Source organism: Zootoca vivipara, chromosome 13 (assembly GCF_965207765.1).
Source record: "Zootoca vivipara chromosome 13, rZooViv2.hap1.1, whole genome shotgun sequence".
Taxonomy (NCBI): domain Eukaryota; kingdom Metazoa; phylum Chordata; class Lepidosauria; order Squamata; family Lacertidae; genus Zootoca; species Zootoca vivipara.
The window spans coordinates 38,561,542-38,586,834 of NC_142596.1; the positions used below are offsets into that span (position 1 = coordinate 38,561,542).

The window sequence follows — 25,293 nt, forward strand, 5'->3', positions numbered from 1 at the left end:
GGAATTCAAAGACTAGACGCACAGAAATTTGCCTTATATCCATTTGAAACATTGGTCCTAACCATTAAGCTCGGTATTGTCTATTGCAGATATTAATCTTGCGCAGCTTGGAGCAACTGGATGCACAAAAATGGATACCTTTTGGAATAAAACCTGCCCAGACCCTTAATTATTATTCAGAGCTTTACTAACCAGAATTTCTTCAAAGAAAAAGGGGTACAAAAACAATGAACGATACATCCAAATAATTCCATACAACCGTGTGCATGTCTAGCACAGGCTCAGCTTCTTATAAAATATGAAATACTCCAAACAAATCCAAAATCAGAGGTCTCTCTCACTCTCCCTACAGCCTCCATTAGAGCTTGGATACTGTTTTCCCTTTAGGAGAGACCTCGTTGTTACATCCTTTGGCTGCTTGAGAACAAAGACTCCAACTCACACAAAAGGGAGACAGCCATATGCCTAGAATGCAATCCTATTTCTTTCATGTGATCTAAGTCAGGCACATGGCAGAGAAGAGAACATCCACAGTTAACCAACAACCTGCTACACACTTGGAGAGCTCTTCCTTCCTTTAGCTTCGATGGAAATTCCCAGTTTAACCCTTAGTAATCTACATACAGGCATTCTCCATTACAGTGCCAATTAAACCATTATACTTAACATTGTCTACACTCACTTGCAGTGTCTCTTCGGGGACTCTCCAGGCAGGACGAGAAACCCTGCAGAACCAATGCCTGTCAGCATAGATAATACTGACCTGGATGGACCAAAGGTCTGACTCGGTATAAGGAAGCTTCCTATGTTTCTATATAGGCAGCAGGTATTTATTTTAACAGATGGGACTGAGCTGGTAGAGGCTAATTTTAGTTCCAATGTTGTGCTTCTAATATCTTGCAGATATTCTGGAGTTGCATCTTAGCTGTTAGTTACCACCACCACCCTGAGCTCTCGGGGTGGGTTCGGCTACGGGTGCTAGTAAATCAGTATCAGGATAAAGAGGGGCTTGCGCTCAACATGCACCTTCATAGCATCCTTTATCCCAGGGGTCAGCAAACTTTTTCAGAAGGGGACCTGTCCACTGTCCCTCAGACCTTGTGGGGGGTCGGACTATATTTTGAAAAAAATAAATGAATGAATGAATTCCTATGCCCCACAAATAACCCAGAAATGCATTTTAAATAAAAGAACACATTCTACTCATGTAAAAACATGCTGATTCCTGGACCGTCCGTGGGCTGGATTTAGAAGGCGATTGGGCCGCATCCGGCCCCTGGACCTAGGTTTGGGGACCCTGCTTTATCCTCTTTATCCTCCATCAAGACAAGCAAACGCATTATCAGGGTTCAGGGACACATTCTAACAATGCAACAACATCTGGGGGTATGAAGCAAGGCCCAAGAGGAGTGTGGCTGCAGAGGGTTCCAAGGGCCAGAGGGAGGAAGCTGGATGGCCCCCAGACCTGAGGTTTCCCCACCCCTTTCTCCAAAGCGTTAGCACCCCTGTGGTGACATGGAGATAATAATAGCGGTCTACCGTATAAGACTCTCCTCACTACACGTTCCGAGAGCTTCAGAAAAGCCTTCCTATTAGCTGTTACTCGCTACCCTTTAGTCTATCACACAGAGAGCAAAAATAAAAACAATAAACTAACCGCAGAAATGTGCAGATCACCAGATCACCTTTCAAGGAAGGAAGGAAAACTCTCAGGTAGATAAATGTAAAAATGTTAAGGGGGAGGGGGGGAGACACACACAAAAACACAGAGAGCAGCCCCTTCCAAGGCTAAATCAAATCTTGCGAAAAACAGAAGAGGAGCCTGCGACCACATTTCTTTTCCTCTTGTCATTGGAAATGAACACACACACACACAAATCCCATTATTGGCTAGGGAGCCCATTCCTTGCTAATAGATTTCAAGGGCCACCTGTTACCATAGCAGACCAGCAACATGTCAGAAGCGTTCCATTTTAAAACAGGGAAGAGAGAGGAGGAGAGCATGGCCGCTGCTCGTTGCCAAGGAAACGAGATCACTGCAGGAAGGACCCCAAACTTCAATGTTCTACTTTTGAGAGAAAAGTTAACCTGTTCTTAGGCTGCTGCTGCTGCTGTTGGCAGCTGGCAGTGGAGGGGAGAAGTTACCTTTGCTACGGAGAGACAGCCTGTGTCCTTTAAAAAAAAATTGCCCCTACTACTAGCAAAGCAGACAACCAGGACAACAACCACAAAAGCAATTTGGGGTTTGAGGGGATGTGTAATGTTATAAAGGGGGGGAAAGGGGCCCCTGACCATCAGGTCCAGTCGTGTCCGACTCTGGGGTTGCGGCGCTCATCTCGCTCCATAGGCCGAGGGAGCCGGCGTTTGTCCGCAGACAGCTTCCAGGTCATGTGGCCAGCATGACAAAACTGCTTCTGGCGAACCAGAGCAGCACACGGAAACGCTGTTTACCTTCCCGCCAGAGCGGTCCCTATTTATCTACTTGTACTTTGACGTGCTTTTGAACTGCTAGGTGGGCAGGAGCTGGGACCGAACAACGGGAGCTCACCCCGTCGTGGAGATTCAAACTGCCGACCTTCTGATCAGCAAGCCCTAGACTCTGTGGTTTATCCCACAGCTATTTTTCTAGAAAGAGAGGTGCTGGAACTCACCATGAAAGCCTCCCTTGCTATAATGGCAATGGTGCCTACCTGAGAATTGCCGGAACTGAGTTTTGGGGAGTTCTGGCTGAAAAAAGCCCTGATTATACTATTACTAGTGGTTTTCAGCCCGTTTAATAACGGGCGCTAGAACATCCTGGGGTTCGGAGAAGCGCTTGTGCAGCGCTTCTCCGAACCCTGGGACCTGTCCTTGCTGTCGGCGGCAGGGGGACAGGAACGGAGGAGGAGAAAGCGCTGCTTTCTCCTCCTCCGTTCCTCTCCTGCAGCCGCCGACAGGAAGCAGACATCCCAGGGTTAGGAGAAGCGCTTGCGCGGCGCTTCTCCGAACCCTGGGACCCGTCCTTGCTGTCGGTGGCAGGGGGACAGGAACGGAGGAGGAGAAAGCGCTGCCTTCTCCTCCTCCGTTCCTCTCCCGCAGCCGCCAACAGGAAGCAGACATCCCAGGGTTAGGAGAAGCGCTTGCGCAGCGCTTCTCCGAACCCTGGGACCCGTCCTTGCTGTCGGCGGCAGGGGGACAGGAACAGAGGAGGAGAAAGCGCTGCTTTCTCCTCCTTCCTTCCTCTCCCCCAGCCGCCGACAGGAAGGACGCGCGCACTCTTCCCCCCCCTGCCTCCTCCAACCGCCGCTCCTCACGGCCAGGGAGGGTTGTGAGGAGGCCTTCGCCGGCCTCCACCCTCGCTTCCCTGATGTGCCCTGCAGTGAGGCGGTGTCCGGCGGGAACGGCGGTTGGAGGAGGCAGAGGGGGGGGGAAGAGTGCACGCGCGCAGTCTCTGCTGTCCAATCCCTGTATCCCTAGCGCACATGCGCAGTGACCCAGGGACACACGGGACAGCTTGGACGCAGGGACAACTTGGACATTATTATATAGGATAAACCCTTCCCAGCTGTAGTTTCCATTAGACAACTGGTTGGCCACTATGAGGACAGGATGCTGGATTTGATTGGCATGTTTGGTCCCTTGGGAGCTGGTCTGGGGTAGAGGAGGGCTGCCCCCCTTTTTCGTAAAAAAAACCCCTTCTTTGTACTTTTGTATACCCTGGAACTCACCCATAATGATATGCTCTTCACTATCAGCTCCCACTGGCCTCCAGTCTTGTCTGCATGGAGGCACTGAGATTATTATTACTGATTGCTGAATTACACTTACACACTGCCTTTCTGCCAAGTTTTAAAATACTGAAAAAACTACATGAACAAATGAAACATAGACCCTGTGAGGGGAAAGGGGCAGATCGACCTTTTGCCTTCCTTCCTTCCTTCCTTCCTTCCTTCCTTCCTTCCTTCCTTCCTTCCTTCCTTCCTTCCTTCCTTCCCCATCTCCTTTTTCCCCACAGGGCAATTTTTGTTCATTCTTAGAGGGAGCTATTCTGCTGCCTGCATAGACCATGGCCAGATTCTGCTGGTCCTGACTTCAGACTATTGCTCTCACCAAAGTTGTCAGCTGCAGAGCCTGCAAGGGCTGCTATAATTTCAGGAGTTCCACAGAAAGAAAAACCCACCAGTGTGAATGGGATGAAAGATCACCCTGGAAAAATTCTGCTTTCTATGCAACACTTTAAACCAAAGCTCCAGCTGCAACAATTCTGCTGTTATTTATTTCTTATCTCTCTCCAGAGGAATGAAAAGCCACCATCAATACTCCAGATATATTTCTAAACAAAACCTGCCTTCCACTGTCTCAGTTTCGTGCCAATAGTTGTAAATTCAGGAAATGTCAGTGTGGCCTGGCTTTTATTTATTTATTTTTGCCTAAGAGGATGCTCAGCAAGTATTTCTCGGGCAACTGTAAACTCTGATAAGACCCTCTATGCAGCTGACTCTATGCAGTGCTCACTTCAAATACTGTAAAGCGCTAAATTATTCCACCTCATGAGCCTCGATAAAGGTAGCTTTGCATTACAAAGGAGTACTGGTGGAATTTGCTTCCTGGTAATAGATTCATAAATACCCATGATTTATCTATTTGCAAGGATTGCTGAACAATTCTCAGCAATTAACTCCGCTGAGCAATGCCTTATTGCTCTTATTTAGATGCTAATCTCATTTAAGAGCCATGCCATTGGAAAGCTAAGCCGATTTCAGCTTTATAGGCAAGATTTAATATCAAGTTGGGATTTCATAATACCCCGCAATCTTGCAAAGCAGCAATATGGCACGCCCGTTGTATGGAACGCCACCAAGATCCTGATATTCTCTTATAGACCCTGTCATCAAGGCATTTCAAACTCGGAATAAAGGACATACCCCGGGGGAAAACAATTGCACAAAATAAAGGTAAAACAACTTGTTTCAGTCTTATTTATTTTTGGACTCTAGCACAGCAGTAGCTTGAATAAATTTGGGGGACAAGCTCTGTGGATTCATTTCCAAATACATTCTGCACTCTATGATTTGCTACAAATGAAAGCTGTCAAGCTGATGCCGCGTAAACTCTGCAGAGGCAGTGGAGAAGGCAAACACACATTCCCTTCGCCTAACAGATTGAAGTGCCCTAGACTACCACCAAAAAGTCCAGCAATCAGAACCTCAAAGCTGAATAGCTGCCACCTCTTTTTAAATTACCGATACATCTGTTTTGCTCTATTGTGATCTGCATACATTGCACATCACCCTGGAAACCAATTTGCATAGAAGTGTCTTAAATAAATAAAAGCACATTTCCTTCCCCTGGTTTGCATGTCCTCTGCCTGAAACACCGACAGCCGGCATAGACAACACTGAGCTAGATCAGGTGTGGGGAACCTTTGCCCCTCCAGATGGTGAAGTACAACTCACACCAATTGGTTAGAGCGTGGTGCTGATAAACATCGAGGTTTGATCCCTGTATGGGGCAGCTGCACAGAGCCGTTTTTTCCCATTGGGTTTACTGGCGCATTGCGCCAGGGCGCTGGTCCCTCAGGGGCGCCCCAACAAGTGGGGGAGCTGTGCGGCTTTGCCAGCAGCCTCCCCTTTCCCTCCTGCACGGCTGCCAGTTGTGCCCCATCAACCATATGGCTGGCGGACATGCAGCTTCCTTCCCAAGCCTCCGCGGGAGGAGAGCGATCCCTGCAGAGGCTTAGGATGGAAGCTGCGCCCCGCCAACTATATGGCTGGCGGCTGTACCGCTTCCTTCCCAAACCCCCGCAGAAGGGGAGCGATCCCCGCAGAGGCTTGGGAACAGGTCGACAACTCTGGGAAACGGGGGGGGGGCACCGGAGGGATTATTGCACCACGGCGCCAGATATGCTTAAGACGGCCCTGCAACTGCACAATCCTGCATTGCAGGGGGTTGGAAAAGATTATCCTTAGACTCCCTTCCAAATCTACAATTATATGACTCCATGACTTTATCATCTGTGGCCATTGCCCATTGCTGGGGCTGATGGGAGTTGTATTGCACCAACATCTGGAGGGCCAAACATTCTCTACCCTTGCGCTAAGTGGACCAATAGTCTGACTCTGCATCCTAAGTTCCTAATCAATTATCTAGAGCAGGCATGTCCAACAGGTAGATCGTGATCTACCGGTAGAGCACTGGACATCTGTGGTAGATCACTGGTAGATCATTGGCTCCCCCCAAAGAAGCTGAACAACTGTGGCTCCCCTTAAAAAAGCTCAACATTTTACCTCCTCCCTGAAAAACTCAACAACTTTGGCCCGAACCCCCCCAAAATGGGCCTTCCTCCTTCCTAAAAAAAAGCTCAACAATTTTGACCTGAATCCCAAAAAAGGAGGGTTTCACTGCCAGTTTTTAACTCAGTGCCAGTTTTTAACTCAGTGAGTAGATCGTAGTCTTTTGGGTGTTGGCCACCCCTGATCTAGAGGAATGTGTGGGGTCTCCCTCACCGAAGGTCTTCAAGCCAAGCCTCAGTCATCTGTCAGAAATGTTCGGGCTCCAGCTTTCCTGCATCAAGCAGAAGGTTAGACACTAGACAACCAGCCAGACCCCCTCCAACTCCAAAGGACTCCCTACGAAATCCATAAAGCCCGAGAGAAGAATGGATTTGCTAGGAAATGGACTATGCAGAACTGACAAAGCTAACATGAAAAAATTAAGGGAATCTAATGATGAACATTTTAGTCAAGAATGGATGGCTTTTGTGGGGCTACTTAAAGAAATGTTATCGTATTCTGAACTCGCAAGCAGGATTCGAGCTATGAGCAACAGAAGTAATCCTATATAATAAAGTCCAAGTGTCTCTGCGTCCAGTCCCTGTATCCCTGGGTTTGCGCTACTGCGCATGTGCCCCACGGACACAGGGATTGGACGCAAAGACTGGACGCACGCACACACACGCTCTCTCCCCCCCCCTCCCGTTTCCCTGCGGCTGCCAACCGCCGCTCCCGGCCGGATAGCGCCTCACTGCGCTTGCGCTAAAGCGTGAGGAGGAGGCTGCTTTCTTTTCCTTCCCCCCCCCTACGCTACCCCCCCGGCGACCAGCAGCAAGCGGGCGTCGCACGCGTTGGTTGGCTACGGCGGCAGCCAATGTATTGATTGTATATGTTAAAAAATGTTGAAATTTAACTAAATATAATTTGTAATAAAGAAAACCAGAAAGCAGCACAGAAGGAGAGGGATGAGCAGAAAAGGTGCTCTCTACGGTGGCACTCGCAAGCTTACCTTAAGCCCTGGAAACAGTTTCTATATAGATAATGATAATAAAGTTCTCACCAGTTTGGCTATGGAACCAGTTCAAAAGGGCACAAAGGGGAAAGGGCTAGTAGCCATTGATAGCCCTCTGCTCCATGCTTTGCGAATTCCCAAGCCTGAGACCATGCCTTTTATCCTTTCAAAAGATGGGGTGCGTTAAGGAATTGGGAGAAGAGCATGAGACTCAACCAAAAAAAATCTCACACTTGGCAGCTCAAGGACTTCCCCTGCAGTGTTCACAGTCTCCTGCCAGCATGAGAAGGAAGAAAAACACACACCCCCACCTGTGACATTCAGTAGCATTACGAAACATAAGTTTAGATGCCCTGCAGCGATCCATTCTTTTTTTAAATGCTTCTTTCAGCAGCTCCTGGAATCAAGACTGCCCTGAAGGCTTGGAGAATTCACCAGAACAAGCATAAGGCTGTAGCAGCAGCTATGGAAACTGGGCCTTCCCATTGTGTCTTGGAAGCAGATGGCGGAGCTCCTTAACTGCCTGCACTGGTGCCAGAATCCACCCACACCCATGTTGAAACATGGAGACATTTCCCCACCCATCACCCCCCCCCCCCGGTCAAGTGCTGTTTAATAAGCTGGCAAAAAATAAAATATTTTTGAAGTTTAAAAATATACTTATGATTTAGCAATTCTGTATCTGTACAGTATCTCTATCTTTATCTCTATCTATGGCTCTGTCCCTGTGGAGAGTAGGTGATAGAATATTTGGCTGATGTGCTTTTTGCCTGTAATTTCTATAAAAAATGACCAACTCAGACTGGTGAATCCGATTCTCTCAACATTTCCAAGGCAGGACTTCTAAATGGTATCTGGCCTACTCTTTGGCAGATTCAAGAATTTTTTTTAACCGAGACTGTGGCTAGATTTCTCTTTCTGGCTGCACAAATCTTCCTTGAAGAAGCCTATACTGTCTGGCTGCTGTTCTCATGCATTGTGATTTCTAATGTGGTTATGGTACCCCCCCCACCAACTCACTCTTAACTTTCCCATTTTAAGGTGCTGCACTGCACCGTATTTTTCGCTCCATAGGACGCACCTGACCATAGGACGCACCTAGTTTTTAGAGGAGGAAAACAAGAAAAAAATATTTTGCTTTCTTGAATTGTCTTAGGAATAGCAGCCAACCCCTAGAGGCCTAGGTGCCTTTGCCCCCCTCCCCATTAAATATTTGAGGAAGCTTCTTTTGCAAAGGGGGAAAGCTCCATTTTTTTGAGGATCAGCTCAAAGTTGTGCAGCTTTTTTTGCAAACGGGAAAAGCCCCGTTTTTTTGGGGGGCAGTCAGCTCACAGTGGTGCATCTTTTTTGCAAAGGGGGAAAGCTCCATTTTTGAGGATCAGCTCAAAGTTGTTGAGCTTAACTTGCAAAGGGGAAAATCCTGTTTTTATGGGCTTCAACTCACAGTTCTGCAGCTTCTCTAGGAAAGGAAAGGGACCCATTTCTACAGTTTCCAGACAGATAATCTAATCAGCCAGTCACATGTCGCTGGGGAAACAAGCAGCCTCCCTCTGCAGACAACAACTGAGGCCTGGGCAAGGGGCCTGGGCAGGCGGGAAGGGAGCTAGCTCCATTATCTCGCTCCCCCATCTCTTGCAACCAGCTGCTGAGCAGGTCCTTTCAACAGCTCTCTTTCCCTCTTGTTAGCCTTTAGCTCTTTCTTTTTTCTTTTTTATAAAAAAAGCATAATATGCCTTTCGTCCTTGGGCAATTCGGCTCCAGGGACCACACATTCGTTCCATAAGACATTTCCTCTTACTTTTTAGGAGGAAAAAAGTCCGTCTTATGGAGCGAAAAATATCTTGTTTGAGACATGTTTTAGATATTCCTGATACTTTATATATTACAACCCACTTTGATGTATTTTGTATGTTACAATATTTCACTTGTACGGTTGTTGGTTTTATTTTGTTCAAGTCTATGACTGCATCATAAAGAATCTATATTTAAAGAATCATAGGGTTATAGAATTGTAGAGTTGGGAGGGACCCCAAGGGTCATCCAGCCCAACCCTCTGCAATGCAGGAATCTCAGCTAAAGCATCCACAACAGATGATCATTCAACTTCTACTTTAAAACCTCCAATGAGTCCACCACTTCTGAGGGAGTCCAGGCCACTATCAAACAACTCTTACCATCAGAAACTTCTTCCTGATGTTTAATTGGAATCTCTTCGTAATTTGAATCCATTGGGAGAAAACAAACTTTATCCATCTTCCAAGTGCCAGCTCTTTAGGTATTTGAAGATGGCTATCATATCTCCTCTTACTCAGGCTAAACATACCCAGCTCCCTCAACTGTTCCTCATAAGGCTTAGTTTCCAGACCATTGAGCATTTTTGTTGCCTTCCTCTGCACATGGTTCCAGCTTATCAATATCCTTCTTAAATTGTGGTGCCAAAAAGTGGACCCAGTATTCCTAGTGTGGTCTGACCAAGGTAGAATAGATGTGTTATTACTTATCTGGATGTGGACACTATACTTCCGTTGAGGCTGCCTAGAATTGCCTTAGCTTTTTTTGCTGCTGCATCACACTGTAAGCTTGTGTTCTACTAAGCAATTTTTTTTAAAAAAAGAGCAAAGCAAAGACTTTTTCCTGTTCTAGCATTTGTTTGCTTGTTTTCAAAAGTACAGACGCCACTTAAAATTGCTTAATTTGTGTCATTAAAATCTATTATATTCACCTTCAGAGCACTTTTGTTACAAACCAACCACTGGGGGGGGGGGGCGTGAAACAATAATAATAAAAAAGAATGTTGGAGAAAGTTACTGGCAATGTTCCTTTAGAATGCAGCAATGCAAATGGGAGCAATATTTATTTAAGGGCTGTGGATGCTCTGACAAACTGTTATGGAGCTGGGCAAATCATTATGCTAGGCATCGCCGCCGTATTAATGTGGTCGTGGTGCTCAAGCCTATTCAGCACAACAAATTTAACAACCGCGTTTGTAATCCCAAATCGTTTCAGAGCATTTGGGATTCTGAATCTCATTGTTAGTCAGACATGCCCCCAACAGGGGAATCTTGGCATCATCTCGGCTAAATATGATAAACACAGGCAAACAAGCCTCTCTCATTATCCACTGCCCCAGGAACTTTTGGCTACGGCTCCAAACCCGACAAGAGCTCTGGGAGAAGGGGAAGGCCAAAAATCAGTGCTGTTCTTTCTGTGACTACTCTGGCAAGCGGAGGCAGCATGAACGTGATTGTGACTCACAAAACGAAAGCAGGTGAATCAATCACACTTTAGAATCAAACAGCGAACTGCAACTTATATGGAACAGACGTGGCAAAGTCCGGACAGGGCTGGAAAGTTTCTGCGTGAGCCGAATCGGGCTCACGGGGCCCCCAAGCGAATATAGGAAAACAGATTCATGTGGATTGAAGAAAATGAGGCATTCCTTAGGCAAACGAGTTTTAAAATGCCAAGCGCAACCCATCGGTCTTCATGAGGTTTTAGGAGAGGGATGAGGAACCTTTGGACCTCCAGATACAGCTGGGCTACAGCTCTCATCATTCCTGACCACTGGCCATGTGGGTTGGGGCTGGTGGAAGTGGGTGTAAGAGTGGTGGGGTGCTCTCCGCAAGAGATGGTGCTGATCACTCAAAGCTATACATATTTCAGTCTTTATTTACGTATGTACAAAGCAGCAGACATCATTCAGCCATCTGTCCTGTCGGACTCAGATCCAGGAAGTAACTTTTGGCGGCTTAGGCAGCCCTAATTTCCGCCTCTGTGTTTTACGTTTCCACTCCCACCTCACCCTGGCTGACGGGACCTGCGTAATCTCCCGCTCTGTTCCCAGGCTGGTGGAGCGCTGCTGAGGCTTCTGCTCAGCATCCTCAGGCCCTTTCACTCCCTGACTGCTTCCTGCCACCCCCTCCCCTTCTCCTACTGCTATTTCCTGTCCTTTGTCTCCCAGCTGTCCCTGCCCAGCCACCTCCTCCCTCTCTACCCTCAAGGGCTTGCTAGGCAGTGCCCTGACGGTGGGGACGGAGGTCCAACAACGTCTGGAGGGCCATTGGCTCCATAGCCCTGCACTACCGCTTCCCAAACCAAGAACCTCAGGGGGTTGGGGAAACAGTGGTGCTGGCAGCTAACGTCATAGGAAGCCGTGTGCATTGTTGTTGTTGCCATCTGTCTGTCTTGAGAGGTGACACCGCTGGAGAATCATAACTTATGCCTCCTGTGTTGTTTTCGCTGTGTTAGCAGCACACAAGTGACCTTCCCAGGGCGCAAGCCTGAGCAGTGTGTATGGAGGTCCTGGGCTGCCCAGGTGACAAGACCTCCCCTCTTGGCCTTGCTGATGTGGTCCAAAGGAAAGCAGAGCAATACGTTTGGCACCAGCTTGGCTTTGGCTGCAGGAGTTGCCAGAAAGAGGCGTGCAAGGTGTCATCCAATCATCTAAGGCAGTGGTCCTCAACCTTGGGCCTCCAGATGTTTTGAGACTACAATTCCCATCATCCCTGACCACTGCTCCTGCTAGCTAGGGATCATGGGAGTTGTAGGCCAAAAACATCTGGAGGCCCAAGGTTGAGGACCACTGATCTAAGGGACTCCACTCCAGATTTTTGTGTAGGGTTTACTCCTTAGCCTTTTCCTCCCCCAAAGATATCCTGCAAGGCAGCAGAGGTTTAGGACCAGAGTTTTCCTTCTCCTAAATGGGATGCCTTACCAGGTTGACAAGTCTCACCTGCCCCTCACTTCCTCTACAGCAGGTGCAGAAAGTGTGTTCTTGACCGCTGGACCCGCTATTGGTCTCATTCTCTCAATCTGCCATAGCCTGTCTTCACATGCAGGGAGAGTCCCTAACTCACCGAGGGTTTGAGACCCATCAGCTACACTCACCAGGTTTAGCTGGCAGTCAAAGCTGTTCCCAGGATGTGGCTGCTGTCACATGCCGACAGCTTCTGAAAGCCGCAGGTAGAGCTGAGTGCAGGGCAGGCACCAAAGGTGGGCAAACTACCCCAGAAGGAGCATGATGTATTCCCCACTAGAGGCACTACCCCTCCCCTAACACTCTATACACCACTGGGTATGTATTATTACTACTTTAGTATTATTATTATTTTTAGAAAATAAAAGAAATTATCTCAAATCAAATACATACAAATCATATAAATCATATATATACAGCATATAAAAAAGGAAAAAATAACAACAACAACAACAACAACAACAGTAATAATAACACACAAAAAGAAACACACAGAAAGAAAGAAAGAAAGAAAGAAAGAAAGAAAGAAAGAAAGAAAGAAAGAAAGAAAGAAAGAAAAACACCCTCCACCCTGTGATGACTTCCAGCCATTTCTCCATTTCGGTTTCTGTATCCAAAATTTTATGTATACCTTTTTACATATTTTTTTCCATTTTTGTTTGAATCACTTGGGCCCTTCACCTGTCTGCCAAGAGGTTAGCATTTCCCACATGTTCTGCCATATAATTGTTAAATTTATTCCAATCTTTACCAATTTTTTGTTCTGATATTCCTTTACTTTCTCCTCTCTTTTTTTCGCCGTATTTTGATACCTTAACAATTTGATTTGCCAATCCTCTATTTTCGGAATTATTTCACTTTTCCACTTTTAGTATTATTCTTATCCACTTCACTCTAAGATTCCAGGGCGGGTTGCCACAATTTAAAACAAAACATTAAAAACAGCTTTAAAAACTTACAAAAAAATGCAATCACAAAAAATAAGGAGGGTCCTGAAAATATGCACCTCAGGCCAGCCTAATCCAATCCACCACCGTGTTCAGAAACCAATCCAGAATTTTCAGAGTCTCTCCTGATTCAGATGTTATGGAGAGGTGGAGCTGTGTATCATCAGCATTCTAACGACACCTTGCTCCAAAACTCCTAATAACCATTCCCAATGGCTTGATATAGATCTTAAATTGCTCCTGGCGTAATTTTTTTCACACTTTTGGAATAGCTTAGGTTTCAGCTTGCAATGAAGAGGAGAAGGAGTTTCTGATTTCAAATGTAATTTACATATTGCTCTAACGGATAGGTAAATTGTTTGTTTGTGGTGTGTGTATTTAAAAAAAAAAATCCCACCCAATTCTAAAGCACCCCACACTGTTTTGCAATGCTAATCTTCCAGTCCCAGAAATCTAGCCTTTGGAGAGCAAAAAACAACAACATGTACATGCTGTCTATAAAGGAAGGGCGTTTTAATTAGATTTTATTGCAATATCAAGATATTAATATTTTACAAGAAGTAGTTTCAACAAACAAACAACAACAAACACAGCAGGGAATGGGAATCTGAGGCCCTCCAGATGTTGCTGGACTCCATCTCTGTAATAATCTTAAATCTGCAAACTGTAATAGTTTTAAGATGGAACGGGAAGGAGGCGTTAACACAGACATAATTCACTTAGACTGTGCAGAGAGATTTGGAGTTGCACTGGAGAGTACAAAAGCAAAGCAACGTATTTGCTCTCCCATTAAAAACATGAGCAGCTAGTTGGTTCTGTCTGATGGCATCCCCCCCCCCAAATGATGAGTACCTGGGTTTTTTGTTTATATCAAGAAGCCATAGTTTTCACATGAACAGGAAACACAAGAGAGATGTCCTCCATTGAGCTGTGACAACGAAGGATAGCCGTGAGATAGACTTGCCTCCACAATTCTGATGGCTTCTGGGCCATCTTTTCCGGGCCTGCCTGAAATGAATTTTGCATAGTCTATGCAGGAGGCAGCCAGAAAAGGGAAGCTGAGATCAGGCGATGATTGCTTCCCTGCCATGATTCCTTCCTGGCTCCTAGGGCAGGGAAGGGGGAACCTGTGACCCTCCCATTATTGGTGCTCCGCAACTCCCATCATTCATTGAAAAACAAAGGTGAGGAAGAGTAGACACTAGTATGGCCCAACACTGAACAAGACAGTAACCCACTTTTGTGGGTGCTGCAAAATGTGGGGGTTTCCACAACAAAAAGGTTGCAGAACTCTTTGCAAAACTTTGCTACCACTTTGGAGTAAATCAGATAGTGCTGGCGATGCCTTATGACTCACACTTTTATCAATTACTCAGTTTTAGATCCGCCACAAAACATGGTGCTTTGGCACCAGTTTGGAGTTAATCAAACCATGTTGGAGTTTGGGGTGATACCTACGACCCCCCAGTGTGAGTATCAATTACTCAGTTGGGAGGTGCTGCTGCAAAAATCTGGGGTGTGCGCTACAAAACTATTACAAAACTTTGGCACCGTTTTGGAGGGGATCCCAAATCTCGGTGTTTGCAGTTAATGGAGTTCCAAAGGTCCATAGCTTTTTAGATACTAAACCTGCTGTATCCTGGAACTGGTCCGCTGGTTTGAGTGTTGAATGGGACACAGCTGAGGGAAGACCAAGGAAGATCCAGCAACCTTGGACCTTGCCTATAAAAGCAAGCAGGTTCCAGGAACCCTCTTGTGGTGAGATTTTGAGGGGTGATCTGTGAGTTCGCTTAGGTCTGGGTAGAGAGCCAAGCTTGATGGAAGGAGTCCTGGGTGGAGTCTGAGGTGTGTTGAGTGGAGAAGGGTTTCAGAATTTACCAGTATTTATTAGCAATTTCTGTATCAATGCTTCTATTGCCTATTTTTGCAACATTCGTTGTTGTTGTTTGCTGTATACTGCTTAGAGAAAAGTTTCTATATTAAGTGGTACAGAAATCAACTAACTAAAATAATAATAATAATAATAATAATAATAATAATAATAATAATGCCCTGAATATGCTGCACTATGCATGGCCCATATAGTATGCATCGGGAGGGAATGTATGTATTAGATTCTGCATAATCTATATGTACCAGATTCTGCATAAAGGACAGATGGTGCTACAAAGAATATCAGAAACACGATATCTAGTTGGAAGCTGACATGCCTATCTTTTGTTTTCAAGTAAAGATTGCTCCTGGCATAAAAGGGTAAAGAAGCACCACTGAGATTTGAGAGGGAATCAGCAAGTTTTTGTTTTCCACAGAATCAATATGTCAGATGCAGCATGAGATATAGAGAGCAGGCTCATTAAAACTTGAAGACGTTCATATATTTTTTATTTTATTTTGCTTTAAAATGAAAGCCCTCTGGAATATTGTATGTGAACATCTTGAAAATTATGGAAATTTCCCTGTCAAAAAATGACAAGCTGACTAATACCAAGAAGCATGTTTTAAACACAAATCTCTCTTCTCTTTCCTGCCCCGCCCCCTTCACCCTTAGTCAAAAATCCTATCTCTACAGATCTCGTACTAGAAAAATGTTACATTCTGCAGACTAATCTCACCTACTCTTAATAGATTTGGTACAGCACACAGCCCATCTGAGCACTTGTAATTGGTGAAGTTTTCTCCCTGGCTATATTTTAGTTAGCTAGAACATGGTATTTATGAACATATCCCGATTGATTGATCCCATTGCATGCGTCAATATCAGCTCCAGGTTCTTTCGTGGTTTGGTGGGGGCTTGGCAGTCCCCAGTGTTGGCCCCCCCACATAATAGGACATCTATTGGGGCACACATGTCCCAGCGAGGTCACTGATGGGTAAACACCAGGGAGACAGGACCTTTTCCAAAGTGGCACCCTGGTTGCGGTTCAGCCTTCCAAGGGAAGCTGTGTTTTCCCATCCAATGTCCTGGGGCACAGGTTTTCCAAAGGCCAAATCTCAGTTTTATGCACGTGTGACAACAGAACAATAGAACCCCTCTACCACATACTGTTCTGTTGCCCCCTGCATACGCCCGCTCGGACTAAAATCTTGTACCCTCTAATTCTGGAAATCACGGACAAACCGCTGGAGACCCAATTAACATACCTGCTGCAAGATGATGATATGACCAAAACATTACTTGTAGCAAGATATTTGATTTCAGTTCTCTCTTACAAAAAACAGCATAACTTACTTTACGACTACGGACATCAAGATCCATCATTTGAGTAACCTTCTGAGCTGAGTAATGAAAAATGAAGGCCTGCAATGCACTAACATTTTAACCATAGCTAAAAGCCCCACAAAACTACTTGAAACGTTTAAAAATGTTGTACATAAGTTCCTTGTATGAGGGACTAATTTTGTCTGATTGTTCTGATTCTTTTATGTTTTTAATTTGTCTGATTGTTTTTATGTATGTCGGTTTTATACTGTTTTATTCTTGGTTGCAGTACATTATGGGCCTATGGCCGAAATAAAGTTATCTATCTGTGTGAAAAAGATCATTTCTGTTTACCAAGGCCTTCTAAGCTATTTATGTCTTCGGGGCATCTCCATTTTAAAATCCATGCTTTTAATCTTGATGGTGTTGTGCTCTCATGTATCAATTTTATGCTGGGTACTTTTAGCAGAACGGCAGATAACAGCAGCAACAATTTCATTACTACTAATACTTCTGCTACTGTTATCGTCGGCGTAAGTGCGCAGTCATGCCGGGATTATCATCCACCCAGTGTGGCATAATGGTTAGTCTTGGACCATGACCTGGGAGACCAGGATTCGAATCCCCACTCGGCCATGAAGCTCACTGGGTGACACTGGGCCAGTCACCACCTCTTGGCCGGTTTCATTTATCATCTCATTATTTCATGATGGGTGGTAGAGCTGAAACGGGACATCTGCATCCCAGTGGTGTGCTGGGAAATGTCGAGGTGCAGGAACTCGCTGTGGCAGCCCCCAAAGCCAACACCCCAAGGAAAGCCCGATATATGAGCATTTTCTCAGTTATAGAATAGTGAGCTGAAAAAAGGGTGGTATAGCAGCTGGAAGTTTGGTTCCATCCACACCAAATGTTTAAAGCACAAGCCTTCTTCCAAATGGTCCTGGAGACTTCAGTTTGTCCCTCTCAGAGCTACAATTCCCAGCATCTTACGGTTCCCAGGATGCTTTCAACGCATGGTGTGGATGTGACTTCTGACTGGGGGGCGAGGAGACCTGAGTTTACATCCATGACCAGCAATGAAGTTCACAAAATCACCTTGGACCCAGCTTACCTAACAACGGCGTCATGTGCCAGGTCTCTCCTCCAACCCCCCCCCCAGTCTTGCAACACTGGCAAAAACTGCTCCTGCAGTAAATAAAGAACCAGAGCTGTTCTCTCCTGTGTCCCTGCTCCACTCCACCAGTGTTTATGCCACCATGTTATGGAATGGCAGTAACCACTCGCCATCATCCAATAAATGGACAGCCAACTGCATTTTTCTCCCTCTTTCATTTCGATCTATGAACGGCCACAAAGTTGTCCATTTTCGATTTTTAAAAGTGCTTTCATAATTCAGTTTTCTATTTTTTAAAAAATCAACCAAGCCTTTTGAATTTAATGGGCAATTCTTATTAACACACACAAACAGTTATTGCAAAAATTTCAAAACAGCCGCTGTTACTATTTTTCAAGTTATAGGAGAAAGAAAATATATGTATTTAATAACATACTGAGGCATATCTATCCATTTGAAAGCTACTTACATAAAAAAGGGCATCAGTTGGATAAGAGTCTCTTTTTTAGGGTTGGAAGCGAATTCTGGCAGAGTCTGGATTACTTTGTTCATTACATTCCTTAAGTAATTCTGCAACTGTTTCCGCCTTTCTTCTACAAACTTTGCATCCTAAGGGGAGTGGGAGGGAGGAGAAAATGGAATTAGGCCACAGACTTCAATTTTTGTGCCAAGCAAAAATATAAAATGCAATTATCAAGTTCCCATCCTAAAAATAAATAAATATCAAGCTGTACTGGAGCTCGACAGCATAACCCAAAGTATGGAAACGTCACAAAAAGGTCCAGAATCCAACCATCAATGCAGTATCAAACCTCAAAGCTGCATCATTGATGAAAATAGGTCCTTAAAGTGAATTTCTGTTTGAAGATTAGACTAAAGGTCATTCAGGAAGTCAGTTTAGCTGATCTTACCTCTAGTATCAGTTTAAATGTATTTGCAAATAAAGATTTTTTTGTGTGCCTGGAAACAACATTTTGGTACACGTAATGCAGTGGGATTCAGAAGCTGCCTTCAGGATTACTGGCAAACATCCTATTGATTGGTTATTAAAACCACGACCTTTCCTTTAAAAAATATGGATGTTCAAGGAAGCTTACGACATTCTAAATACAAGAACACGCACATTTCAGGGGGAAATATTAGAAGAGATTTCAGAGACATATGACAGCACATCAAATGAAAACAAAATCAGAGGAATCGATACAAAAAACATTCCTTCAATACAAAGGTCATTTTTCAGCCCAGCAAAATGAAGATCTGCCTAAGAAACATCTCAATGAAGTGGCAAGAGACCACAGGGAGGCAGAAGGATGAGCTTCCTAAAGTAGGGAGCTTCACAGCCTAGGTGAGGACTCAAGGAAGGAATCTGAAGGCAGCCCTGGTTGGGGAAGTTTTTAATATTTAATGCTGTATTGTTTTAATATTTGATCGGGAGCAAGGGCGTACCCACCATGCGGCAAGTTAGGGCAGCTGCCCTACTCTAGAAGCAGGGCTGGTGGGCAGAGGCGGAGCACAGCCCGGCGGAGCGCGAGTTCGCCATTCCCGCCGCACCGCGCCGCACCCTCCCTCCAGCTCCCCGGCGCGCCCTCAGGCAAGGCCAAGCGCGACGGGGAACCAGGGAGCGCGGCGCGGTGGGCGGGAACGCCGAACTCGCGCTCCGCTGGGCTGGGCTCCGCCTCCGCCCACCAGCCCTGCTGCTAGGGAGGGGCACAGCCCGGCGGAGCGCGAGTTCGCCGTTCCCGCCCGCCGCGCTGCGCCCTCCCTCCAGCTCCCCGTCGCGCCCTCTGGCAAGGCCAAGCGCGGCGGGGAACCAGAGAGCGCGGCGCGGCGAGCGGGAACGCTGAACTCGCGCTCCGCTGGGCTGGGCTCCGCCTCCGCCTACCAGCCCTGCTGCTAGGGAGGGGCACAGCCCGGCGGAGCGCGAGTTCGCCGTTCCCGCCCACTTTGTGGCCCCTCCCCTTCCGTGCCTTGGCCCCTCCCCTTGCCCCCCCTAGTTTTGATCCTGGGGACGCCCATGATCGGGAGGCACCCAGAGTGGCTGGGGAGACTCAGCCAGATGGGCAGGGTACAAATAAATTATTATTATTATTATTATTATTATTATTATTATTATTCTCAAACATTCCTGCAAGCCACACCCCAGTGATTGAAGGGCTGGGGAAAAGGGGAGAGGAGGAGGAGAGAGCTTTTCCACTGAATCTCACAGCTGGGTAGGTTCATACAGGAGGAGCTGGCCCTTTAGATACTTGTGTATCCTAAACCTGAAGCCATTCGGAGCCATTTAGGGCCCTGAAAAGCTAACAGGCAGCACTCTGAATTGCTCCCAGTGCCATTGGGAAGTGTTCTATTAATGGCGCCACTTGATTCCAAGAGTCAGATTCTGCCATTATCCTAGATGTCCCATTCTGGACCAGGTGAAGATTCGGGATACTTTTCAAAGGAAGCTCCACATAAAGCACATTGCAATACATCCAGACCATAGCTGCCAAGTTATCCCTTTTTTACAGGGATTTTCCCTTATGCTGAATAGGCTTCCTCACGAGAAAAGCGAAAACTTGGCAGCTATGATCCAGACACAATGGAAACTAAAGCAAGGGTGGCTAAACTTTTCTGGGGCAAGGGCCTTATTGACACCTGCCCCCCGCCCTGTGTGTGTGTGTGTGTGTGTGTGTGTGTGTGTGTGAGAGAGAGAGAGAGAGAGAGAGAGAGAGAGAGAGAGAGAGAGAGAGAGAGAGAGAATGTCCAAACTTTTACAAAAAACCCTTTTCGCATCACAGTATCATACTGGGGGACCTATGTGAGCAGCAGATTCTTTTTTTATTTTTTAAGGAGGGCACAAAAAAAACCTATTGGGATGCTGGGTAATGCAGCACACAGTTTAGCCACACCTAAATAAAGCGCGGGTGGCGCTGTGGTCTAAATCAGAAGGTCGGCGGTTCAAATCCCCGGGACGGGGTGAGCTTCCGTTGCTCGGTCCCTGCTTCTAGCAGTTCGAAAGCACATCAAAGTGCAAGTAGAGAAATAGGGGAAGGCTCTTGTGGGAAGGTAAACAGTGTTTCCGTGTGCTGCTCTGGTTCACCAGAAGCGGCTTAGTCATGCTGGCCACATGACCCAGAAGCTGTACGCCGGCTCCCTCGGCCAATAATATGAGATGAGCGCCGCAACCCCAGAGTTGTCTGCGACTGGACCTAATGCTCAGGGGTCCCTTTACCCTTTACCTTTAAAGAAAGACATGTAACTATGACTAGGATGCAGTTGGGATCGTTGCCACTTGATCCTGTATTAAGGCCACAATAGACACCTCTGCCTACAACAGTCAGGAAAGGGGAGGGGAAGAGGGAGCAGACTTCATTGCATTTCTTGTCAGGTGTGGGGAGACCCAGAACCTGTGATTCTGGATTTGGAGGGGAAAAGCACAAAGCACAGTCAAGAAACATTGAACAAGGGTGATTCAGGAATAGGTCCTTCAGAGAACCCTTCCCCCCCCTCTCTTTCTCTCTTCAAAATCAGTTTTCACCATTTATTATTTTTATTTATATTATTATTTTTTTGTAAGAACCAAGAGAACCAGCCAAGGATTATATTTACATCTGCACAAACAGCAGCAGCAGCAGCATAGCTCATTTGGGTCTCTTCCAATTCAGCACCTAGGGTCTCCCAGTCAACAACACATTAGAAACAAACAAATCTGGATGGAAGCCCGGAAAGGAAAATGCCAAAGAGATTTGGTAGTCACTTAATGGAGTTTAGCAGTTCATAATCTGACTATCCACCTGCTACTGCATACATATGAATGAGAGACTTGCCAATTATATAGTCACCTACTCCAGAGGAAGGTGGGTGGACAGGAAACATTCGATGGGCATTGACCAGCACTCCCCGCCAGTAGAAATAAATGAAAGAATTAAAGCATTAAATGCTCATTTCAACCTAACAGTCTGCTTTTTTCCCACAGCCTATTCAGTTCCATGGAAGTACTATTGGGATGTCCAAGCGTGATAAATCCGCTCCACTTACATGTGGGGAGGAGTTGCGGTGGACCACGTGGCCACCCACTCCCCCTGGGGGGCGGGGAACGGAGTTCCGCATAGCCCACATCATCAACCAGCTAGCCAATCCGCTGGCTGGGGAGGCGTGGCCAGGACCTGCTTTTGAATATCAAAAAGGACTTGGAGAGCTGGCACCGAACTTCCCAAAAATGACTCTTATTTGGTCACTGCTTTTGGAGAGACGCTTTTGGGGTGGCAGTGACCGCCCAGCTGCAACGGATCATACCCCAAAACGCTTGAATCGTGCGGTGGCACAGAAGGTGCACGCATTTGGCAGCCGGGTGATTGCGTACCCCACTACTGTTTACAACAAAATGGCCTTATTTCGCAATAATGGTGTACACCTCTCTGATTGGGGGAATGACGTCTGGTTGGCCAATATTGCAGAAGGCGTGAAGGATTGGTTGCAGGTGTGAGGGTATTTGGCGGCGAGCCTCTGGGCGCTTGTGGTGGTTAGCCATTAGTCGATCTTAGGATGGAGGAGGGGAGGTGTGGCCACCACCTGCCCCTCCAAGCTTGAGGGTATTCCGTTAAAGGAATCTGGGTGTGTGGATCTTGTCTGAAACCCGGGGCGGGGCTAGGGCCATGCCACGACCCCACTGGCAACCCTGCGGGAGCTCGAGTTGGTTTGCATCAACGGGGCTCCCCCATATGGTGTTTACCTTTACCGGACTCCCTGCATGACGGGCAGGAGTCAGATACAGTCGGGTCAAACCAATGCCTAAGCCAATACCGCTCACACTCTGTAACCAATAAAGTTGTGGCCAATATTTGCCCAATTACATTAACCTAATATCTGTGTCCTGGTGTTTATTCATCAACGAGGGGGGGTGGCAGGGTCTCGACATGCAATGGGCAACTCATTTGGGGCAGCAGAGATTGCTACTTCCTTCCTTAGAACTACATTACATTCAAGTAGACTCACTGCCTCATCCAAAATATGCTACTCCAACGAATGCTGTGCATTTGCATTAGACCCACAGAATCCTTACAAGATTTAAAATATCACAAAACTACATATTTATCCCACTAAAGAAATGCCTACATGTGCTCTCAGAATTCCTTACAGCATCAACCTTGCCAGGCTGGTGAGTATTGTTAGGGCAGCGTGACCCCAGGAACCACCACTGCCCTAACTGTTCTTCCCCCAGCAATGGCCATTCAGAGCCCTGACACTTCTACTTGTTATTTAGTTATTTTTATTAGCCAGTATTTATTTTTATTTTTTGGTTCATAACAGAACCAATATTTGAACCAGACACTTCTTTGCCACCACGCCTCTGAACAAACAAACATAAACGGCATTTTATGACTGGAGACAAAGCAGGAGTTGCAGTATCCACGTGAAATAGGTGAGGTTCTAATCTAGAAAATGGCTCAACATCCCATCCCGTGCTCTTCACTCAGCCATCACAGGTAAATTCAGACCTGGTTAATTCAAGCAGTCTTGTAATTTGGGTAGCAGAAATACAGATAATGGTAGTGCTACCCAAATATTTTTGGGAAGCGGGTGGCGCTGTGGGTTAAACCACTGAGCATAGGGCTTGCCAATCAGAAGGTCGGCGGTTCGAATCACTGCGATGGGGTGAGCTCCTCTGGTTCACCAGAAGCGGCTTTGTCATGCTGGCCACATGACCTGGAAGCTGTACGCCAATAATGGCCAATAATGCGAGATGAGCGCTGCAACCCCAGAGTCGGTCACGACTGGACCTAATGGTCAGGGGTCCCTTTACCTTTACCTTACCCAAATATTTACACTATGGATTTTTTTTTTTTATGGCTGCCCCTTTGAAGCAAAATTTGATTGTCTGAACACAGACAATGCCAGAAAGTCATTAGGACTGTGTGCAAGACATCCTGGTGTGGAGAAACGAGGATTGAAACAAGTATTTCTCCCTCATCTCAGAACACTAGAACTCACGGACGTTCGGTGAAAAGTGAATGATGGAAAATTCAGGACAGATACAAGAAAATACTTATTCATGCAGTGCATAACTGAACTATGGAATTTACTCCCCAAAGAGGCAGTGATAGCCATCTTGGGTGGTTTTGAAAAGCAATATGATTCAGAATACCAGGTAATGGAAACTGGGGGCCGGGGGGGGGGGGCGGACCTCTCTTGTACTCGTTTCCCAGAGGCATCTGGTTAGCCATTCCGAGAACAGAATGCTGGACTAGATGGGCCACTGGCCTGATCCACCAGGACTCCTTTTATGTTCTTGATCCTGACCCATCACATTCCCCTTTTCGCCCAGGTATCCAACTCCCTTTGCTTGTGTTTGCTGATGAGGTCAGGGTTTTTAATAAGGTAATCCTATCACACAACACTATGCATTTCTTTAGTAGTGCAAAAGCTCAGAGCAGAAATTGGCCCAAAGAAAGTTCAATTTAATCCAATGCATTGGTTCACAGCACAAATCTCTTGGGCTTAGTGCTGCTTACCTGATCTCTTCTTTCATTGCAACACTTAAGGTGCAAAAAATAAAAATAGGAAAGTCAGAAAATACTGTATAGCCAAGTAGGTTTGCACCTATAATTGTATTTTGAAAGAAACATCCATGTCTCAAATTTGAAGAACCAAATTGGTAATTGTTCTAAAGAGACCAATAAGTACTGACTAATTGGTAAAATACATTACGCACTCTTGTTTTTGTCAGCTTAAAAACTCTCACAGGAGATACGGATGTTCAATGAAGAGGAAACCTTTATGGACCTACTTAACGATCTTGCAAAAATCGCTATTTGGGGATTCTTATGCAAATTCATCAGAAAGTTAACAGGAAGCATGACTTGAAAAGATCTCTACCTGGGAAATTGTTTTTGAAATTCATTATTTGCACCGTAATCCGAGAACAAATTATCTGAAACACCTATGTTTATCTACAGTTTCTAAACTTGTATTGATGGCAAATGGGCAAAGGTCCTTGGGGAGTGTGCTCCACAGGCAGAATGGCACCATCACGAAGACACTCAGCCTCTCTTTTTAGAGTCCATGGTGGAAAGCTGCAGCTCCATCCATCTATAGCTACCACTTCTGAACACTACAACAACATTCAGCCACAAGAGCACATTAGACCTTTATCTGTGGATACAGATATTTTCTTTGTGGCACATTTTTCTTTTCTTTTTTGCAGAGTTGCAGGAAAGGAAGCCCGAGTAACAGGAGACTCGAAAATCCTGATTGATAAGCCTAAAACCAAAACCGGAGAGCAAAGTTCCACCAGGAATTTGAGGTTTTGCAAATCACAGTTGGTCTTAAACCAACATTACTAGCTAACAGATGGCTAACAAGGGCCGAGGTGTTTCATCAAAGACATTCCCAATATTGTCCCTTCTGCAGGATATTATAAGCAGCATGGTTCTCTGTGTTATCCAGCCAGCTAAATAGATCATTAAAAAGGACCTTTTTTATTTTGTTTTGCAAAATGGACACCCTGGTTACTGCATGCCGCTGAGGACCAAAAACTACACTCGGCTCTAATGCAATCATTTGCTGTTCAGCCTGGCAAAACAAGCTGCTAAGGAGGGAAGTCTTAAGGAACTAGAGCTAAGGGAGCACTTTCATTTTTTTATACCAGAAGACGGATCAGAACTCAAACTCAGTGAAGTCAGAGCATACTGTGGAAACATGTCTAGTCCATTAAAAAAAAAAAAAGACAACCGAATAGGGCTTCTCTGGCTTTAAATTTGTCAAGTTAGCTCTATGAGGATAATTTAACACATCCCCACCCTGCATTCAGCTCTCAACAGTGGCTCCTAGAAGCTGTCAGAATGTGACAGCAGCCACACCCTGGAGCGGCTTCCACTGGCCAGCTAAACCAGGTGAGGGTAGCCAATGGGTCTCAAACTATCAGTGAGTTAGGGACACACCCTGCATGTGAAGACAGGCTCCGATGGATTGAGCGGACAAGACCAATAGTGGGTCCAGCGGTCAAGAAGGCAGTTTCCGCACGTGCTGTAGAGCA

At 46.0% G+C, this 25,293-nt stretch overlaps 1 protein-coding gene across 20 annotated transcripts in view; it reads right to left on the bottom strand.

Moving 5' to 3' along the window:
- SNX29 (sorting nexin 29) overlaps positions 1-25,293 on the bottom strand; it is a 258,108-nt gene that overhangs the window by 50,778 nt on the left and 182,037 nt on the right. For 18 of the 20 annotated variants that reach the window (XM_088656766.1, XM_088656772.1, XM_088656768.1 and 15 more), the window contains one exon: positions 17,749-17,888. In XM_088656766.1, the coding sequence (XP_088512892.1) occupies positions 17,749-17,888 (140 nt within the window). Of the gene's footprint in view, positions 1-17,591; positions 17,889-25,293 lie in introns of those variants that run through there. The other 2 variants (XM_088656774.1, XM_088656775.1) reach the window with 1 other exon arrangement.